The sequence below is a fragment of the Xiphophorus maculatus genome, chromosome 10 (assembly GCF_002775205.1).
Source record: "Xiphophorus maculatus strain JP 163 A chromosome 10, X_maculatus-5.0-male, whole genome shotgun sequence".
Lineage (NCBI taxonomy): Eukaryota > Metazoa > Chordata > Actinopteri > Cyprinodontiformes > Poeciliidae > Xiphophorus > Xiphophorus maculatus.
The window spans coordinates 15,534,342-15,554,106 of NC_036452.1; the positions used below are offsets into that span (position 1 = coordinate 15,534,342).

At 37.6% G+C, this 19,765-nt stretch overlaps 2 protein-coding genes across 3 annotated transcripts; both read right to left on the reverse strand.

The window, feature by feature from the left end:
• Positions 1-686: 686 nt before the first annotated feature.
• osbpl7 (oxysterol binding protein like 7) lies at positions 687-15,216 on the reverse strand. 2 transcript variants are annotated; one of them, XM_014474024.2, is made up of 23 exons: positions 14,982-15,216; positions 12,622-12,830; positions 12,316-12,459; positions 12,176-12,229; positions 11,153-11,266; positions 10,904-11,056; positions 10,668-10,791; positions 10,099-10,217; positions 9,917-10,006; positions 9,767-9,790; positions 8,512-8,662; positions 8,211-8,317; positions 7,960-8,116; positions 6,817-6,963; positions 6,598-6,734; positions 5,972-6,109; positions 5,589-5,652; positions 5,427-5,505; positions 2,854-2,998; positions 2,606-2,756; positions 2,306-2,432; positions 2,040-2,162; positions 687-1,593 (listed from the first exon to the last, which is right to left on the reverse strand). In XM_014474024.2, exons 2-23 carry the CDS (start codon positions 12,751-12,753, stop codon positions 1,485-1,487), a joined length of 2,589 nt encoding a protein of 862 aa, XP_014329510.1. In that variant the 5' UTR covers positions 12,754-12,830; positions 14,982-15,216; the 3' UTR covers positions 687-1,484. The 2 variants fall into 2 exon arrangements, with proteins under 2 accessions (XP_014329510.1, XP_023196253.1); XM_023340485.1 differs by having other exon boundaries at positions 9,908-10,006; positions 11,144-11,266.
• A 1,054-nt stretch (positions 15,217-16,270) lies between these two features.
• mrpl10 (mitochondrial ribosomal protein L10) lies at positions 16,271-19,480 on the reverse strand. Its single transcript, XM_005812824.3, has 5 exons — positions 19,413-19,480; positions 19,037-19,206; positions 18,353-18,517; positions 17,879-18,023; positions 16,271-16,759 (listed from the first exon to the last, which is right to left on the reverse strand). Exons 1-5 carry the CDS (start codon positions 19,471-19,473, stop codon positions 16,521-16,523), a joined length of 780 nt encoding a protein of 259 aa, XP_005812881.3. The 5' UTR covers positions 19,474-19,480; the 3' UTR covers positions 16,271-16,520.
• Between the last annotated feature and the right edge of the window lie 285 nt (positions 19,481-19,765).

Here is a 19,765-nt window from a genome sequence, read left to right on the forward strand (position 1 = left end):
GACGATGTCTTGGAAACTATTAAGATATGTTTTCTAGACATTATTATCATCAGAACTGTTTGCTTGGATGTCAGTCAACACATATCAAATATCTACCAGACTTATTATCTTATTTTTAAATCCACAGCGCAGTCCAGTTACCTAATGATCAGTCATAACTTTGAAAACTGATAAATGTGTAAAACTGAATGTAATCTTGTCTTTTAATCAGTAGGAAACCTAATGTGGTAACCTTGAGTGTGAGACTCAGCTTCCAGTTAGAGGGTGGTTATGATAACGGACATATGGATGTGTGTGTGTGCGTGTGGGGGTGTGTGCGTCCGGGGGGTGGGGGGGCATATGTGTGGGGGTGGGCGCGTGGGTGTGTGTCTATGATTCAGCACTTCTCATGTGGTAAGGCCCATTTTTCCAACGCATACTATGAGAACTGCTGTGGGGCTCAAACATAAACATAGTCATAAACAAAGTTATGCACATACTACTTTTGACTGAATGCTATTTACATGGTTTTAATTTTCTGCAAACCATTACCCATTAGATTCATTATAAACAATAGTAAGTGTGAATACCAGCATTCTGAGCACTAAATAAATCACTAATGAAGTTATAACCATAGAAAAATAAATAATAATTATAAACTTTACTGGATGTTTTTCCATTGTACCAAGAATAACAATCAAAAGTAGTTGGATACATATTATCGTAATCTTTATTAGTAAACATATTTTTTTTAGATAACCAGTAACAGTAATAAATAACTTGTACAAGAAAGATGACTCAAAGGGTAAATATTGCGTCATTTTTGTCATTTAGCGAAGCGTTTCATCCAAAGTGAGCTACACCTGAGGAACAACATTCAGTTGTAGACCGATTTAACAAAAATCGCTCTAAATTAAAACATGTGCAGGGTCCATCTTTCATCGCTTACTTGCTGGTTTCCTGAACAAAATGCGCTGTAAACCTGCTGTACCTAATTTGACCTCTCGAGGCAGCAAAAACAGTTAGTAAACCCACAGAGGATAGAGATGCTGCTTTATACATGGTGACAGTATCATCACATCTACATAGCAGCAACATCAGCTGGTTTTACTTTGACTGTAAAATAGATTCCAGCTCATTTATCCAGTCAGTTAGAAAATGCAGTTAAAGCTGTTAAAGAGGACGAGATTTAAATTAAATTTTACACAAGATTCAATAACAGACTCAGGCGTCCACTAATCTTAAAGAAAACTTTTAAGTTCCTAAAATTGTGCGTGCATCAAGTTGAAATATTTTATAAATCATGATACAATAAGCTCATCAAAGGTAAAGTTCTTTCTGTTTTCCCACAAGTTGTGTCTACATGTGTCGATGAAGGTTTGCTGTGAGAGACCAGAAGCAGCACTGTCTCCACTCTGTCAGAGTAGGTCATTTATGCTGTTCAAAACCACCAAACACTGGTGGCTTTCTTACTAACGTGTGCATGTTGCTGTGGTCTCTTTCCATTACCACAGGACTATATTTTCAAGATTAGAAAAACCTGGATCATCCCTGAGTTTCCAGTAAGTGCCATTGGTCAGCCACACATCCCGTCCACAGGAATCTTTGGCTTTCCTGAGGCAAAGAACGAGAGGAGATTAGTGATTTGAAAACCTAGAATATTCTGGTGATTATGGTGACAACTGTGAAAAACATATTTCATTTTTCACGGAATATGGATTATACACCTTGCACCTCTGAAACAACTTTGTGTTACCCACGTTGTAAATGACTTAGCACCTTCTATTCCAATAATAAGAAGAGATTGTGTTCTACCTAAAATTAAATAAAGTGAAACTAGGGAGCCTTAGAAAAATAAAGTTATGTATCTATTTGGCTTTGCTTGTAGCATTTTAGAGCAAAAATTTTCTTCTGTGCATACACTAATAAGTTTAAATTGTTAATTTATTAAAAACTTGTTTAGGAAAAATTATGACCCATGAGTCAACTTTGCAAATTAAAGAACATTTTTCCACAGTTTGACCAACAAACAAATCTGTCCAGATTTAGTCTGCACTTACTTGAAAAACCGAGGAATATGCTCCTCACCCCTCTTGCCGAGCTGTTTTCTCCGCTCTCTTTGAATTTCTTCAACGTCGTCTTTCTTCTTGTCAGCCTCGGCAACTTTTCCTTCCTCCAGCATTCTGCAGAACATCAAGAAAGAACTATGACTCCAAAAGTACGTTGCACATTTTATTATTTTGCGCCATCATTTTTCACAACCTACACATCTATAATTTTAAACGTTGGTTTTAAATAGTGTTTGAAGTCCGAAAGGATCTCTGACCTTTGGTCTGGACGCAGGCGCGTGTCAGTAGGAGGGAGGAGAGGCTTCAGGTTTGGTGTGAGTTCATTCAGCTCCATGGCAAACGAAGAGAAGCCATAATACAGCAGGTAATCCTTTGGCTGAGGATCTGCACAACACAGAAGCTTCTCAGATGGGCCACAGCACAAACGTGACACTTGGATTTATGCTACTTAAACCTTTCACCTCAAAAGCAGAATCTTCGTGATTAACAAGATCAACGTGTGATGCAAACACCTCAGAGCAGTGTGTTTTATTTTTCGCTGAAATAAAGAGACTCACTAGGCTTCCAGATGCATTTAGGAGTCGGCAGAGTATCGCAGAAGATTCCTTCATGCCAAAGACCTCCAAACCGGTGAATGACATTTCCGCTTTGGTCGATAACTGTTCCTTGCACTTCGTTCTTGTTTGAGTCTGAACCCCAGTAACGAGACTAAATGAGAACACAAGCAAAATCAGTTTTGTTTGATTTTTCAAAGAAGGCATTAAAAGAAAAATATTCTTAGTTTCTGAGAAGCTGCTTCATTAACCTTGACAAAGGTGATCTTGCAGGTGCAGGTGTTGTCAGTCAGGTTTTGAATGGTCACCTCTCCATAATGTTCCAGATACCTCTGCTGGCTGAGCACGTTGTGGATGCAGGTTACCACTTTGTTCCACTCATAATGATCACCATACCTAGAAAACATTCAAAATACAGTCGAATTAAAGTGACTCCTAAGGGATCAATCAGTAAAGCAAATATCCATTATATACATATTTTCATTTGTGTAACATTTGATCTATTCCAAGGCTTCTGTCCCACTGATGCTTATCTTGCCACATGCCCAAAAATGTGTATTTTTAATAGATGTCTTAAGTTAACATCAATTAAATTAAGCTGAAACATTGAGTCCTGTCTATGTGCTTCAATTTGTGCAGTACAGTGCAGCTGTATTTTGGTTAAGGGTGTAACATTTAGCGTTCTGCTGTGCCCAAATGGGGGATGTTCCTATTCCTGTGACATCACCATTTTCTCTCCATACTTATTGAGCAGGAGAATGAAGTTCAGTGCCCTATGTACAGTCTATGGGTGCCTCAAAGTTGAAACAATTAACTTAAGAATAATGTAAGGCCAGGTCCTCCACCAAGTCAGCCATTTCAAGCATTCAGCATGAAGATGTGAATTAATTTTCATAGCACAGAGAAGCATGAGAGTAACCAATTATATTTTGGGGTAATTGCTACAACATCTGAGTAGTACTTCCATTGGTTACAATTGTAGTTGCACTTATATGAAGTTTGTTTATATAGAGCAGGGGTCCCCAAACTTTCTCCTGTGAGGGCCACATAACTTGTCCCTTCTCTGATGGGGGGCCGGGGTCAGTTTGTAACAGAAAAAGTGTGACAATTGTAAGAGTGCTAAACATAAAAATGTATTGTTTTTCAGAAAGCACAATCAAATAACCTTTTCTGGATTCTTCAGAGAACAAAAGTCAAGAAATAACACTATTTATTAAATAAATAATAACCAAATAACACTGGGTTCTCCACATAAAAAAAAAGGGTTAGGGTCAATTATATGCATGTATAAAATAGTTACTAACTAATAGTTAATAATAAATAAAGTTCATTACTAAGGAACATTTTATTGCAAAAGTCCAACTTATCAAATAAAAATGCACATATATGAAAATACTCTGGTATTGTTCAGGGGGCCGGACCAAATGTGGAGGCGGGCCGCATCTGGCCCGCGGGCCGTAGTTTGGGGACCACTGATATAGAGTGTCATGTTTGCCATGCCAAAGTTTCAAACTTTTTAATGTCCAGAAAACAGCGACAGCCTGTCTTAGCAGAAGATCATATTGGACGTGCTGCAGTGTCAAATATGTAGAAAGGTGACGCTGAAGTGTTATTTGCTTAAAGCAGCACATCTTCACTAAACTACCAAATCACAGTCAGAAACGCAATAGTATTATACAGTTTTGAATGTTTTCTGTTGGTTTCAATAAAACAAGTAAAAAGACTATAAAAGACTGAAAAATCTGATTTTATAATGCAAATGTTTTGATATTTCCTGTGTTTCTTTATATGTTGCTTCAAAGCAGTGAAACCTTTTCAGAACTTCTCCAGGGTTATCTCTGATGCTACATATTTGAAGCACCAGGTTTGACAACTATGAAAATCTGTTTTCTGCTTCTTCTAGTGCGTTCATTGCCAAATATTTTCTGTTCCAAATCAGAAACATATCTCGGGCAAAGTTTCTGACCCTAAAATTTTCATTTGTTACGATTGTCTATGTCCACTGCCAATAGTTGTATCAACAGGTATTTTCTGAAAAATTATTTGTTGGTGTTTCATGACCGCTGGTGGAGGTTGTGATCTTTGCCTTGGAAACCACTGATTTACAGGACTGAGTTTGGAGCAATAATATCCTAGTCTACCTCCTAAAATCTCTTTAACACTCACCTCTTCCAAGAACAATTCATCACCTAACACCTTTAGCACGCTAATTCCCACTTACTCCGCACTTCTCTACCTGGGCTGCTTCACTTGTGGTTATATTTAGTGCTTCGTGCGGCAAAGTATTAACGCCTTTGCAAGGTTCCCATTGTGTTTGTACAGTTATTGTGTATTTTACGAGATTTGAACAAGCATAACATGGCTTCTCCATGCATTAGATATTTATGATAATAGATAATGAAATATTATCAGATAGCTTTCAAAGCTAAAATGATTTCGAACCTAACATTGTGTGTGAGTCACGCATTGTTAATAAATGAGCTGAAAGACGACTCTCAAAAATTTTCACATGGAATTGGTGGATTATTTTCAGTCGCTGTAAAAATAAACTACGCCCCCAGGTTATTTTGTAACCTAGAAAGTATTGTTATTTAATTTTGCTTTAAACCAATGAGCACTGGCAATAAAAAAAATCGTTTTATATTAACCAAACTAGCAAACTGAAATGACAGCTAATTTTGTGTGGGATAAAATACTAACTGCCATAAGAAGGTTGTGTATTTTCTGCTAGCTACATTAAGACATGCTTTAAGCTTCCTAAAAATTCCAGTGTTGTATCTTTCAAAACAGCAGTGAATTTATAACACAAAGCACGATGGTTTACCCGGGCAAAGTTACATTGACCATTCCTGTCGGCACAATCTCCAGTGATTTTCCCCAGAATTTATTCTTCCACCTTTGGTCTGTTGACACAGGGCAACACATATACATTTATATACATGTGAAAGAACAACTTTTTATAAACAGATGCTAACAGAGCTGTTACCTTGCCAAAATGTGAAGTTTTCTGACTCAGCATGGCAGGCTGAGATGGGTGGGTGGTGGCATACCTGGTACACCATGAAGAAGTGATTTAAAAATAAAAAAACTTTGACAAAAGCAACATATACACAAATCTCACGTGTTAGCTTTTTTAAGGGGTGAAATTAAACTGTAACCGGTTGAAGAATTCATATTAATCTTCTGTAAGTTTTTAAGGCAATAAATCATTTCATGTGGACCAACAGGACTTGGTTAGACAGAGCAGACAAATAAAACCATGGATTAGTCATCTTAATTTCCTATCATAATTGTAGTAATTCTACTGCAGAGTTCAAATATTTCTTTCAAATTCTTATGTGGATATAAAACAAAAGAAGACACAGCTACCTGCTCACTGATGAAGCGGAAACCTCGATCATCTCTGATACACTCAAAGGTTTCTCCCAAAACTGGATTAAAGGGCTTGTAGCGGTTTCTGAACGTTGCAGTGGAATAACCAGAAATAGCAAAGGCAGCGACGTAAACCTGGATTTGTGAAAATAAAAAGAAATTAGGCTTGTTAAATTTTTTCAAAGATACATTTGAAAATGACTACATTTATTTCCTCTAACTGAAAAGGATGGAGGTTGAAAACTTTCAAATTTATTTCAACTTTGCTTCACCTACCAGCGTTTCATGTAGAGACTTCTTTCCTTTCATTGTTTTTAAATAAAGTCGAGGTTAGATGGTCATTTTGTTTTACAGCTGGTGCAAGATGAAAACATCTAAAATAGACCAATGCATTGCTAATACAAGCCATGCATTGGTCTTAATGCCATGACAAGTCATATTGAACTATGAAACACAGAGCTACTCATTTTGTCATGATTTCTTCTTTGTAATATTAACACATTCAACTCATGATCTTGAGAAAGATGGTAAGATCATTTTTGTCAGCTAATATTAACACTTACACATGTTTTTGGGGGGAGGGGGGTTGCACACAAACATCCTGTGTATCAGGACAGTCTTACCATCCTCTGGTATGGGTCTGGTGTGTTGCTGGCCGTGTCCAGCAGCTCGCTGTACTCCAGCTCTTCACACAGTCTCTGCAGCAGGTTAACTGGCTCATTGAGGGCTGCTGGCATGGAGACTCGAGCCAAGTCTTTACCTGAGGAAAGAAGGGACAAATGCCTCAAAAAATGTAACGTCAGTTTTAGTTTTTCCTCTCTGTAATAATAAGCACTACTTGCCTATGTTATTGTAAAGAATAGCCATGAGGCCGACGTGGCTGTTGTCAGGGCAGGGAGCTGGTAGAGTCGTTCGATGGCCAGTGCTCTTGGGAACAACATTGTTTGGAGTCCTGGAAATACTTGCTCGGTACTTCCTGGTTGTTGATGCTGCACAGTATGAAAAAATATTAATTAAAATTGATCTCATTGATCTCACTTTTTATTTTATTTTTGGAGGCTCTGAAACAGAGGGGAAGGAGCTGTGAAATGTGAATATATTTCATTGTGTTCTGTGATGAAAAGCATTCAAATCTCTGGTTATGTTCTTAATGAAGTAGTGGCTCATATGATGATTTCATAATAAACCTTGAGTAATAAAAAATACCGTAGTTTTATGATGCCATTTGCTCTTGTTTTCTGGTTCTATTTTTCACTTTCACATTAACCCTAATGCTTCAATTAGCCTGTCACTTTGCTGCTTCATTTTCCTACTGAAGTACAATAAAGGTTATTTTTATTTCGCTCTGTATGTCAATTATTTTTAATACATTGATATAAGCAAAAAGAGGTATCTGCTACATGCAGTAGTTCTTAAATACTTATTGTAAACAATATACCTTTCTAAGCCCACTTATATTAGCTGGGTAATTAGCTGAGGTCAAGTTTAATTTGTAGCTTGCCAATTAACTTTTAAAACCATATTATTTTAATAAGAGTTATACTTCTTTCTCTATGACTGCCTGTGTTTTTTGCAACTTGAGATATAGCCGAGCAAATTATTGTGTCACAAATGTAACCAAGTAAAGTGTTGAAGTCTGAACTGCAGAAACAACATGACAAAACATGTCTGGTCTAGAGGGCAATTATCACTGAGAAAATACAAAAAGTTGAGACAATTTTTCTTTAACAAAAAGGTACATCATTACATCTAGTTCAGGTAATTGCAATGTGTTTCATTCACTATCATAGATAATTCTCCTCATCAGGAAATAAAACCTCTTTTAGGCAAATGTACCTGTACAGAGAATTTGGACATACTGACATAAGGTTAGTTTATGTGAAAAGACAATCAAATAATTCTTTAAGGGGTGTCCCAACATCAGACCCTTGGGAACGAGGGTAATTGTTGAGGTAACATTAGTTAAAATATTCAGCCGTATTCACCATGTCCCTCTTCTGGTTCTGAATTACTGGTGCTTCCATCGCTGAGTCCGGATTCATCAGACACCTCAGAAGAGCTGCCACAAAGGACGTCGTCATTGGCATCAAAATACTCTGCCGCCGAATCCGTTACTGAAGGAGGCCCGTGAGACGGCGCAGGCTGATGACGATAGACGGAGAAGCAAGAAGGAACTCTAAAACTGGTCCTCAAAACAAGTAAAGCAGGAAAACATGGTAGAAGATGTTTATCGTACCACAGCTAAAGTGTTAGACTGATGGAGGTTGTTGGCTTCCCAGGCTTCTTGCAATTTTTGCCTCTCCAGGGACAGAGTTTCATGTACTGACTTCAGGGAAGAAAGCACTAAAGATGCACAGGAGAATAATTTAGAAATACACTTATACATGATATTTCAGTGAATAATACTAGAGTATTTTCTCTGGCCACTATTGAAGATGTTGAGCCTTAAATAAGTCCTTCCATGTCTTCAAATTTGTTAATCTAGTTGAAAATTGAAGATGAACATTTGTGTTGCTGATTGTATTTGTTTGTCTGACCTTGAGTTGACATGGCGCAGATGTCCTGCTGAATTTTCTTGCCCTCGGGTGATAAGATAGTGGGAGGGGACAGCTGGGAATAGACATAGTCGGGGATAGAGGGCACTGACACACCGAGGTGGGACGAGTTGCTCAGGTGACTGGAGGACAGCTGGGAGGTGAACAGGAGAGGACACATTATGGTTGAAATACTGGTTAATTTAACAGTTTGCCTGTTGTCTGTCAGTTTGTGCCTGGTGTTACTGCTTTGATCCGTTATCCTGCACAAAAAGTGTGTGCTTGAACCCACATGCACCCTGACAGATAGCTGGAAAGAATCTGGGCTCTGTTTCAAACTAGGCTCAAACAATATTTGTCTACTTGTAATCGGGATGTATTGTGTATCCACAACCAAGCAATATTTGCATGAAGGTTTTTGACTCATGAAAGCTTCTAATGAAAATAGAACATGGATCCTTGTAAGCTTAGTGTTCATAATCAAGAACTTTATAAGGTTTTTCTAGTTTTTAATCCCAAAAATGTAAATTTTACCGGGACTTTATGTGAAAGACAAATACAAAACAGAGCAGAAGAAAAATGATGCATGGTTTCCAAAATTAAGACAAAAATCTGTAAAGTGTGGTGTGCATTTGTGTTTAGCCCCTCCAGAAAAGCTAAGCTAAACCAAGCTAGCTCAACATTTGGTATAAATATTACTTGAAGCGTAACATAGAGATAGATCTTACAGCAATAAAGCATCAATGCATTTGATGCAGTAAAAATTATACTTTTACTGCAAAACATTGCACATTAGACTAGATGGTGCAACTAGAACCAGAGCAAGGCATGTAAACAAAACATTTCTCCCACTCTGGTGATTGTGACACTTAGTTGAGCCTAATCAGTGTATTCAATTTACAGTTTTATTTTATTTCAAGTCATTTAATAAGTTATTTATTCAAAATCAAATAGTATTTACCTGAACAGCTATTATTGGAAATGTTGTCTTTTGCAGGTCAGCATTCTTTAAAGAACAATATCAAACATTTTGGTGTATGTTGTGTTTTAAGTAATTTAATAATCCAAATCCGCCAAATTTCAGTGAAGTGATTTCATTGAATGAATAAATATGACAAGGAAATGCATTGTATTTGTACATCTACCTAAAATTTAAGAAAAAAGTGAATTGTGTTGCATTTTGATCCAGTTACGTTCAATTCTAGAGCTATTACTTTACAGATCAAGCAGATTGATAATCTGCTTGTCGGCAACTCACCGACTTGGAAATCCCCCGAACAGGCTTTGAAATGAATAAACGAAAGTTTTAAACAAATACAATCAAAATCCAGACATCCAACATTCTAAACTTATATAAATGTTAAAGTAGTGCATAAAGAGAGAGAGTGAATTTACAGACCATTCTTACCATTCCCAGGGCCTCCACTCTGGATAGTGTGCGAGAGTGACCCCAAATCTTTCCTGACTTTGTCTTCTTTGGCTTCTCAAGTGACAGATTCTGTTTTTAAAAAAAATTTTAAAAAAGATTATATGTCTTAATTAACCTTAATTATAGCAGCTGTATAAATCAAGTGGTCAGCCTCTGAATACCTGTGTGCTGATGATGCGTTGCAGGTCTCCGTTAGTGAAATTCTGGCCCACCTCCATGGCCTGAAGCCTCAGAATTAAACGGTTCAGCTCCGACAGGTCCAAATTACAGCGATTTAACTCTGAAACGAATCATTCTCTTCAGTCAATTCTCCAACTTCTGTTTTTTATTTGATTTACTAGAAAACAAATGCAATTAATCAATGTTTATTTATTTATAATTCATGAATTTATTATTTATTTTTAGTATAAATTATTATTCCAACTTCAATAAATATGTCTTCAATAAAAAATCTTCCATTAATAATCTCAGAATATTTTTTTAATTCCCATATTTAAGGTGAATCAAATATGGAACTGATTCACTTGATCCCCTTTCTAATCAAGAAAGTGTCTTTTTCCTTCATAGTTAAAATTTGATGTTTTATCTTCAATTGTGTTAAGAAAATAATTAAAAATCTCAATAAATGTTATTTATAAAGGGTGAAAGCAGCCGTGGTTTGTAATAGTTGATGACCTCTGGTCTTTGGTCTCTGGTCTGGTCTTTTGTAGCTGACTGTGTGTACAAATACCTTGAACGCACGTGTCTGGATTGTGGCTGTGCCTCAGCCAGGCCGACACCTTGGTGTTCACAGCAGTGTTGGCTGATGGTAAGACCCCTGATCCTCCCGCTGAATTTTCAACTCTTGCCAAACTCTGGTACCGCGAAAACAGACACAAAAAGTCAAAAGCAACAAATTTGGGACTCATTTTTAATTTCCTGGAGAGAAGGTGCTGTTCGGGTTGATTTTAGTGATTTCATAGTCACCACATCTCCATTTCTGTGAGCTTGTCCAGTCTGAGTTGTGCTGGACAGCGTCTGCAGGAGGCCACTGTGAACGTGAGTTGTCTCGTTCTTTTTGTACAGGCGGTGCGCTTGCAGCTTCGTCACCCAAATGTAGAAGAGATCGTGGCTTTTTGCCTTGAAGATAAAAAGAATTATTTTGTCTTTTAGCTTGGACAGCACTCTACTTTTTTGTTTAAAACTAATCAGCAACAATTTAATGACCATGCTTGCCTTGATGTGATAAAGGATGTCCCCAGCGTCCAAGTCGATCCGATTAGATTTTTTGTTTATCGACATAACAGCATGACTAACATCTAGTGAACCCTGGACTCGACCCTTGGAGACCTGATGGAAAAAAAGATTTAAGTTAAGTTTTCAAAGCCCATAGCATAAAATCGTAACTTCCATATTTTCTAGTGTTGAAGTTAGTATAGGCATATCTTTAAAACTGTGCAAAAGCAGATTTCAGGAAAGAAACATGTGAAGAAATGTGAGAAGAAATATGAAGATAATTGGGACAAAAAAACACTAAAAACTAAATTTTCTCCTTCTCATATTTGTTTTCATTTATGAAGGAAAATCCAATAAAGATTACTGTGTTAGACATGCACCAGACAGGAATAACATTGTAACCACCTACTTAAAAGTGTGTTGGTCTCCCGTCTTAGCTGTCAGATGTTAGTGAAAACTATCTTTAGCTTGATATCAACATTTCAAAACATGTGCAAGAAAATCAAGTTAGGTGCCTCCATAATATACGTAGCCTTTGTAAGACAAAGGTAATCAAAACCAAAGTAACCTTGTGACCAGAGCGCCTTCTCCCACGTGTTTGTTGTGTCTCCTACACGGCTTACGACACACTGCAAACAAGACTGCTTATTTCTTTCTTTGACAAAGGGTTTCTTCTGGCCACTCGTCAACAAACACCAGATTTGAGAAGAGTATGTGACTAGTTGCCAAGTCAACAGATTAAATTACATACTAATTTGGTGAAGTCTATTGCTTGAAGTGGATTTAATTCGAGGGGGTCAGATTAGAGGGTTCTGAATTCTTGTATTTGTTGAAAACCGTGGATCATTTTCCTTCCACTTCAAAATTATGCACAACTTTGTGTTGGACTATCACATAAAATCCCGATAAAATATATTGCGGTCTACTGATGTGATATGACAAAAGGTAAACAAGTTCAAGGTCCATGAATATTTTGGCAAAACACTGCATTATCAGTATTTAAAGGCTTAAATGTTTACTTACATCTTGTTGGTTTTTGGAGTAGCGTAAGATTCCTGCTTCCAGAACAAAATATCTCTGTAAAATAAGAAAATCTCAAATAAAGCATCCAGAGAAATAGTACAATTATTACATTTATTCACCTCCCACCATCGACCCCTCACCTTGTGCCAGCCTTTCAGAGGCCACTTCCTCCTCTTGAGAAGATACCCCTCACACATTCCTGGAGGACTCATATCCTGAGGACACTCACTTCCTGCTTGCATTTCTACGTGAAGGTCATCAATTACTTCCCAGTCTTTGATAACCTGTTAACACGTGAAACGGAAAATCACTTGAAATTGTGCGTTTTATTTCAGGTAGGAAGAGATTCTTCTGGGATAAATGTACAATTTCTACAATTGTTCAGACATTTTTTTAATATATATATTTGTATTCTGCACGAAGATTGAAACTGACCTGTGACTGACCTGTCTGGAGTGACGAGATGACAGAGTGCTGCTGCTTTGAGAGAGGGCCGGCTTGTTCCACAATGGTGACGTCTTCTCCAGACCACTCGCCACCGATTGGCTGCGATTGAGTGAAAGTCCATTCACGTCCATGTCTGTCCTCACGCTCCTCTTGGTGTTGAGATTAGCTGTGTGTTTAGAAAGACCCTCCACAATCTACTGAAAGCCTCCTGTGGTCAGAAAAAGTGAAGTAGAAATAGAGAAAGGATTAACTTTATTTTGTCTTGTTACAGGCACAAACCTCAAGGGAGAAAGTCCAACATGAAATTTAGAGATTGTTTAGAAATTAAAATCTGAAAAGTATGGCAAGTATTCGTTCCCAGACTTGAATTACTCTGACATTCTTAAATAAAGTATGATGTAACCAATTGCTTAAGAAGTCATAAAATTATTAAATGAAGTTTTTGTCATGGATTCAAAACAACCTTGAGCAAACCGTCTCCACAGTAAAACATGGCAGCGGCAGCATAGCAGCAACCAAAAGCACCTTAAAAAAATATTTGTTTCTAAGATTTTTATCAGTAAAGAATTGGGAAACTCATATATTACTCTCACCCCTTTGTGTGAGTCAATCACATAAAACCAAATAAAAAATACATTGCGCTTTGGGGTTGTAAAGTGGGGAAATGTAAGGGTGAAAGCCTGTTTATCCAGGGCACTCATGAATTTCAAGTCTTAGCTTCAAATTCAAAACAAAACCAAGATTTGCATCAATAATGACAAATACCAGAGTTAATAATGAACCTTTTTATATAGATAGCAGTGTCAAAAGAAACTTTTTTTAATCACATTTTGCAGCAAATTAAATGTAAAAAGTCAGTTGCGGATGGCAGTGGCCGGTTGTTAATCTGGTGTTGTATGTGACACGATGGTAAAGGCTGCCTGCAAGAGGAAGATTAACCTTTGTCTAATTAGATTTTCAGAAGATGCTTTTAGCTACTTGGAGCAATTTGATCTCCAGCCAAAGAGCTCTGACACAACAATAAAAATGAACCTTTGCATTGAAAGATGGCAACAAAACCTTTCATAAGGTTAAAATTTCTTTAAATCGTTCAATAAGTTGCAACCTTTAACAAATTTTGAATTTTAAAACTAATCTATACTAAGTCTAATCCTTTGTAGGTTCATGTTTAATTGATTTAATTTATATATTTGTATGAAGAGCTAACTGCTAGTTATTTAAGGTAATTAATGTATTTTAAATGATTTAGGTAGATTTCAGGATATCTTTGTGGATTTTTGTCAGTTTTGTGAATTTCTGCGTTGCTTTTGTTTAGTTTTGTTGGGTTTTGGTGGCGTGGGGGTGTTGAAGAAGAAAGTGGAGAATACAAGGAGACTTGGATGTGTTATGTAAGGGCAGAAGGATGACCACAGTAACTGACCTCAGTAATAAAAGCATCACGGGGCGGAAACAGGATGAAAGGATTTGGAGGATTCTGAGCTCACTTACTCAAGAGGAAGCGCAAGAAATACACTACATCTGTTTAATGTTTTACTATTTTGTTCTCTACTTAAGATAATTTCATATAAACAATAGCTCAATTATGGTTATTTATTTGGGAATAAAAATAAATCCTTTCTAGTTTTGTAGAGCTCTCTGAAAACATTCAGTGAGTGAATTAAAATCATGCCTTATAAGAGGAAGCATTTTTCCCTGCTGACCATCAGGAGCTGTCATTTGTAATGTGGAAGTCATGGCCAAGAAGTCATCCAAGGTGGAGGTGGCCTACTGCCAGAGGGTGGGGTTAAAAGGCTCAGATTATGACAGCTATAATCTCTTTCTTGAAATAAAGACTGAGACAACTTCACTCCTTATTAATCCGTGTCCATGAACCACTCTGGAAAATTCAGTCGGACTAATTTTACAGATTTTGTAAACGTTCAAATGTACGTTGTTGATTTGGTCAGAACATGTTTAAATGTTCCGTCTGTGTTTATTTCTTTGATCTATTTTGGTATTTTGGTTTTCTATTTATAAAAGTTGAAAGTTAAACGTCTTCCAAGATGGGGAAAGTATTTGTTCTTGTGCGTAATTTTGACAAATAAAAACTTAAAAATGTACTCCAACACACTGATCAAATATCTGAAAAGGACAATAAAGCAGCTGTAGCTAAACATAAGCTAATGATTATTATTATTACAGAGAGAAGTCGACTTAATTTGCCTCCTTTCCTCGGATGAAGACCTATTAAAATGTCACTAAAGGGGTGAACGCTTGGATCTGTTCAGATTAGCGCAATGGTGAGCAGATGTTTCCTCTTACGGTGTTTTGTGTCTGAATTAAAAACGTATTTTTAAAATATATTTTCGAAGGTGCTTACCTGAGTTTTACGTCCGACTCTCATCATCAGATGCCTTCTTCTGATTCATCCAGAAGTACAAAAAAAACCCGATCTAATCAGTTAACTAGAAATCTAGCGAAGGGAAGGGAGAGGGGGAAAAAACCTGTCTGAAAATGTTCAAATGAAGAAGTCAAAATACATGTTGAATCCACAGATTACTGACGATTCTGGCCACATAATCTGGCAGGCCGTGCCCTCTCTGCCGCCGGGGGGACGCGGGCTGCGTCCAAATCCAAGCAGGACTGCGCGTGGCAGGAAGCGCGCGCCGTACCCGTCGTGTCCTGAGCATTATCCGCATTAGCTGGTATTACAGCGACTGTCTGAAAGGGATGTAGGAGAGCAGAAATGCGGCTCCGCTCACTCTGCACAACCAGTTTACACAGTATGAAGCCACAGGAATGAGTTGGATTATGGATTGGATTTATGGAAGTTATCTGTTAAAAGCACAATTACGCATTAAAAATGCCAAAGCAGAACGATTTCCTATATAGACTCAGAACTTCATTTTTGTTGCAGCTCTTACATTTATTTATGTTAAATGTGATTATTATGGCTCACAGCAAATGAAACCCCAAATTTGAGATTTCCTGAGACCATAAAATATTTTCAATATGCTAAATTTATGTAATGACCCTGATTTGACCTACACAATCAGAATGACGTCTGCTGACTTGACAATTGTCCAGAAGACACATAGAGGGTAAGACAAAAAAAAAAGGTGGTAGCTAAAGGCGTTCATAGAGTGCCGAGTTCAAAAATAATAATGGAAAGTCATGTATGGGGAAAAAATGTTGCAGAAAAATATGTACAGGCAACAAGGAAACCACAACCTTGAGAGAACTGTGAAATCCAAAGGTCATTCAAGAGTCAGGGGAGATTCACAAGGACTGGACTACAGCTGGCTTAAGAGCTTCAAGAGCCTCCACACACGAAGAAGTCATGATTATTTTACTTCAGTTCATAAAAATATTTTCTTTCCTGTATATCTTTTTAACCACTGGGTGTAGTTAATAATTACTATGTAAAAAGACCAGACACTAATAACCATACTGACCCAGATTACTGTACTGTAATCTGCAGATTAAAGTCAGTGCTTCTTTGGTGGAAGCAGATTGTTTTAATTATGTTTTACATTAAATCTCCATCTGGTGGGAAGCATCTGTAAAGCATGTTATGAAATAATATTTTAAAATAATCCTGCTAATTCACACCTTTTGGGATTAGGAATATGGTACATAAATAATATTACAAAGCTAAATTTAAACAAATTTTGATTTTGAGCATATCCCTTTTATTTACATACTAACACCGTAAAATTAAGAGCTAAATTGACATTTTTGAAGCACTGTCCTTCAAGAAGTCCACCAAGAGGCTGAAGCCACTCACGCAGCCGCGTCTCAACTCCAGTAGTACTGCTACCCCAAAGTCTGGTACCAAACAGCTGCCGTTTCAGCCCCTCCTCGTTCTAACTAGACGTAAATCTGCAAGGCAAAAGTCCAGAGGTGTTTCTCTGAAGATCTATGAGGCTTCCTCTGCTTTAGGCGTTGCCTCGGCGCCATCGTCCGGGCTCTGCTGTTTGATGTACTGTTGCAGTAGGGCGGAGAGATGAGCCGGGTGGCGCTGCAGCATGAAGGCTGTGCGGGACGTCAGCATAGTCAGCCCGCTGACCAGCTCGCCCTGGACGACGGTCAGTGACGGCAGTTTGGCGTAGCTGACCACGCCCTGTGAACTCAGCAGTGTGTTGTCTATGCAGGCGCCTGCGGAGAGATGAGAAGATGATGTGGTTTAGAAGAGAGGCAGTGGTGCTGAAATTGATCTGCAACAAAACTCAGGAATTCGACAATTCCATTTAGACATGAACAATAAGTTGGATCAGATTACATGTGAAGAACTCTAAATCAGCGAGGGGATACTTTTTGTATTTACCCTGAACAATTAGTGGAGTTGTGAAAAAGGAAGGGAAACTAAACTTTTCTTATTCACTAAGATAACCTAAAGTACTTTCCAGAAATTTAAACTGGTAAACTTTCAAAATTTTAGTGTTTATATACCAAGGTACAAAATTCAAAATGATAGCATCAGCTACAGAATCAGATGTTGTCGTTTGTAGTTAGCGCTCCTCTAAGACCAACAGTGAAGCTTGATTCACAAAAAAAGTCTATGAAATTTATCAACGTCCTCTTATTTCAGATTGATGATAATTCTGTTTCAAAGCTTAAATGCTGTGAAATAATCAGAAGTCATGGCTGTGGATTGTTGTTTACTGGAATCAAAGCAAATGCAGGCCAATATGGGTCCTATAGACATTAGGATGCATTAATTGTATGATCAGACTTTGTTTTTCAGATGTTACCAGATATGTACTATGCTTAGAGGCATTTCTCATTTGGAAAATCAAATCCAAGCTTTAATGTCTGGCAGATGTTTTGTGATGTTGTGTCAATATTTCCACAAAAAAAATCCTTTTCTGATGATGACATCTGTTTTGCAGATAGCATCATCTCCTTTTCTGTTCATTTTGGAGTAAGAGTGAAGACCTCTCAATTTACTTGAAGGTATATTATTCTTGACGTATGTAAACACTTGACTTTGCAGAAAATAATATCTAAAAACGTTCCTTTCTCTCATTACTCTGACATTCAGCAAATAGAAAGTTTTGGTGACTGATTTAGACGTGTAATAACATTTAATCTAAATATGTAATTTCAATTGTCCCATACAAACTAAACATTTTTGATGATAATACATTTTCAATAGACAGAAAGCCCTTTTTGGAAGTGACCATTTTTCCTATTTCTTGTCAGCATATATCCTAAAGTGGATGTTCATCGCAACATACAGCAGAGTAGTTCTTTGGAAGCACTTATAAAACATACCTAAGAGTGTCATCTGTGGGCTAACCCTGAGAGCAGACATCATCTCTTTCACCTTCGGCTCTTTGCTCACGAAGAGAACGGTGGGGCCGATAAACAGAGGAGCCATGTTGCTGTAAACTGAGTTACTCAGGAACGACCGCATTACCTGAAGGAAAAAAAAAAAAAAAAGCTGAAAAAAGTCAAAACATTCCAACTGGTAAAGGTGAATCACATTTTCCTGAAAGAAACATATTTACAGTTTTCTTTCTGGGGTATACATGCTACTTTTGCTTAATTTTTGTCCAAATGACTGTATAAAAGTGCAAAAATGTGCTGAAAGTTCTTTGATACAGATAGTATCAAAACTGCTAAAAGTATCCACTTTAAACATCACAGCGAGAGGTTAAAACTCCTTAGCGCTGTTTCAATCAATCCACAGTATCAAAAGGAATCCATGACGTACCACTCACGGTGACTAAGAGGAATCCTAGTTACCTGGTTGGGGAAAAACCTAATTTTGATGCTGTGTTTGCAAAGTCTGTGTCTGAGCATCAGCATGTCGTCAACACTGCAGGCGTTTGTCTGGACCACAGCGATCATTTTGCACTCCTCAAACACTTCCTCCAAATTCTTCTTCAGGAGTAAAACAAACTCATTATCCTGAAGGAAACAAAGAAAAGAAATTTAGCAGGAAAAACTGCAAAAGTTTGGGTCATAAAAAAGGAATAAATTCAGAGATTCTACCCATCAGTCGGTCAGAGACAAGAATCAGACAACTATCCTTTACTTTTGCTCAAATACAGTGTATAAACGTGTCTAATCCTCTGTAGACACAATCTGATGAATTTATTGGAACATGTCCTTTTAGTGGCCTCCACTTCATGTAGAGTAATGGTGCTTCTAAGGCCCCTACTTGAACTATCAGGATTTGGTCCTTTAAAGAACTGCAGCATAGCACCACATGTACCAACAACATCCTCTGTAATGTCTCAGGTAATTCTAGACAGAAATTCAGTGAATGGAAAAATGATTCCATCCAGGTCTTAAAGTCACTTGGCATACCGTTATAAAGAATATTCTCCAACATGCCTAATGACAGTTTAGAAATAAACTCCAATTTCATTAAAACTAAGTCTCGTTGTTGCATCAATTCAGCTGCAGCTGCAGTCGGGGTCTCACCTCCTGGACGTGCTTTTCTTCGGACGGATAAGCCCCCGGGGGAACGGTCCTAGCTGGAGGAATGTACTGTGTGACGGCAATGAGCTTCTGTTTGAGGATATGAACGGGTTTTTTATGACGGGTCACAGCCTTGGACCCGTGCCGGACACTCTGAATCAGAGGCAGCCACCCTGAAAGCCACAGAGCTGGTTAGAAGTCTACCACAACACCGGAGATGCAAAGTTAGCATCGGCTAGCCACGCTGCAAATCTGCCAGCGTTTAACTAAAAGGTGGCAGACACTAATAACAACAGACATTATATACGCAGTAAAAATACATTTCTAACATTTTAATGAGTTAGGTCTGTTTTTTAAAAACAATTAAAGGTATTTTTACCCTGGTTTCGTTGCAACTTCACACACAAGGTCGCCGACATCTTCAACAGGAAATACGTCATTTAGAATGCGACAAAAGAAGAAATGTTGCGTTCAATTACACGTCAGTAAAAATAAAATCTGCACCAATAAAGCTCTGACTCGAGCTAGAACTAGTTAAAACTCAACACGGACCATAGACATATAATTGTGACTAATAATGACCCAAACTAAATTTGAAACATAATTTTTATGTTTCGAATAAAAACATAAAAAGAAATTCAGAAGAAAATTTGCTGAATTTCTTCTGAAACTGTCAGCTTTTCATACGCAAATTCTGTTTACATTATTTTGATGTTTATAAACGTTAGCTTG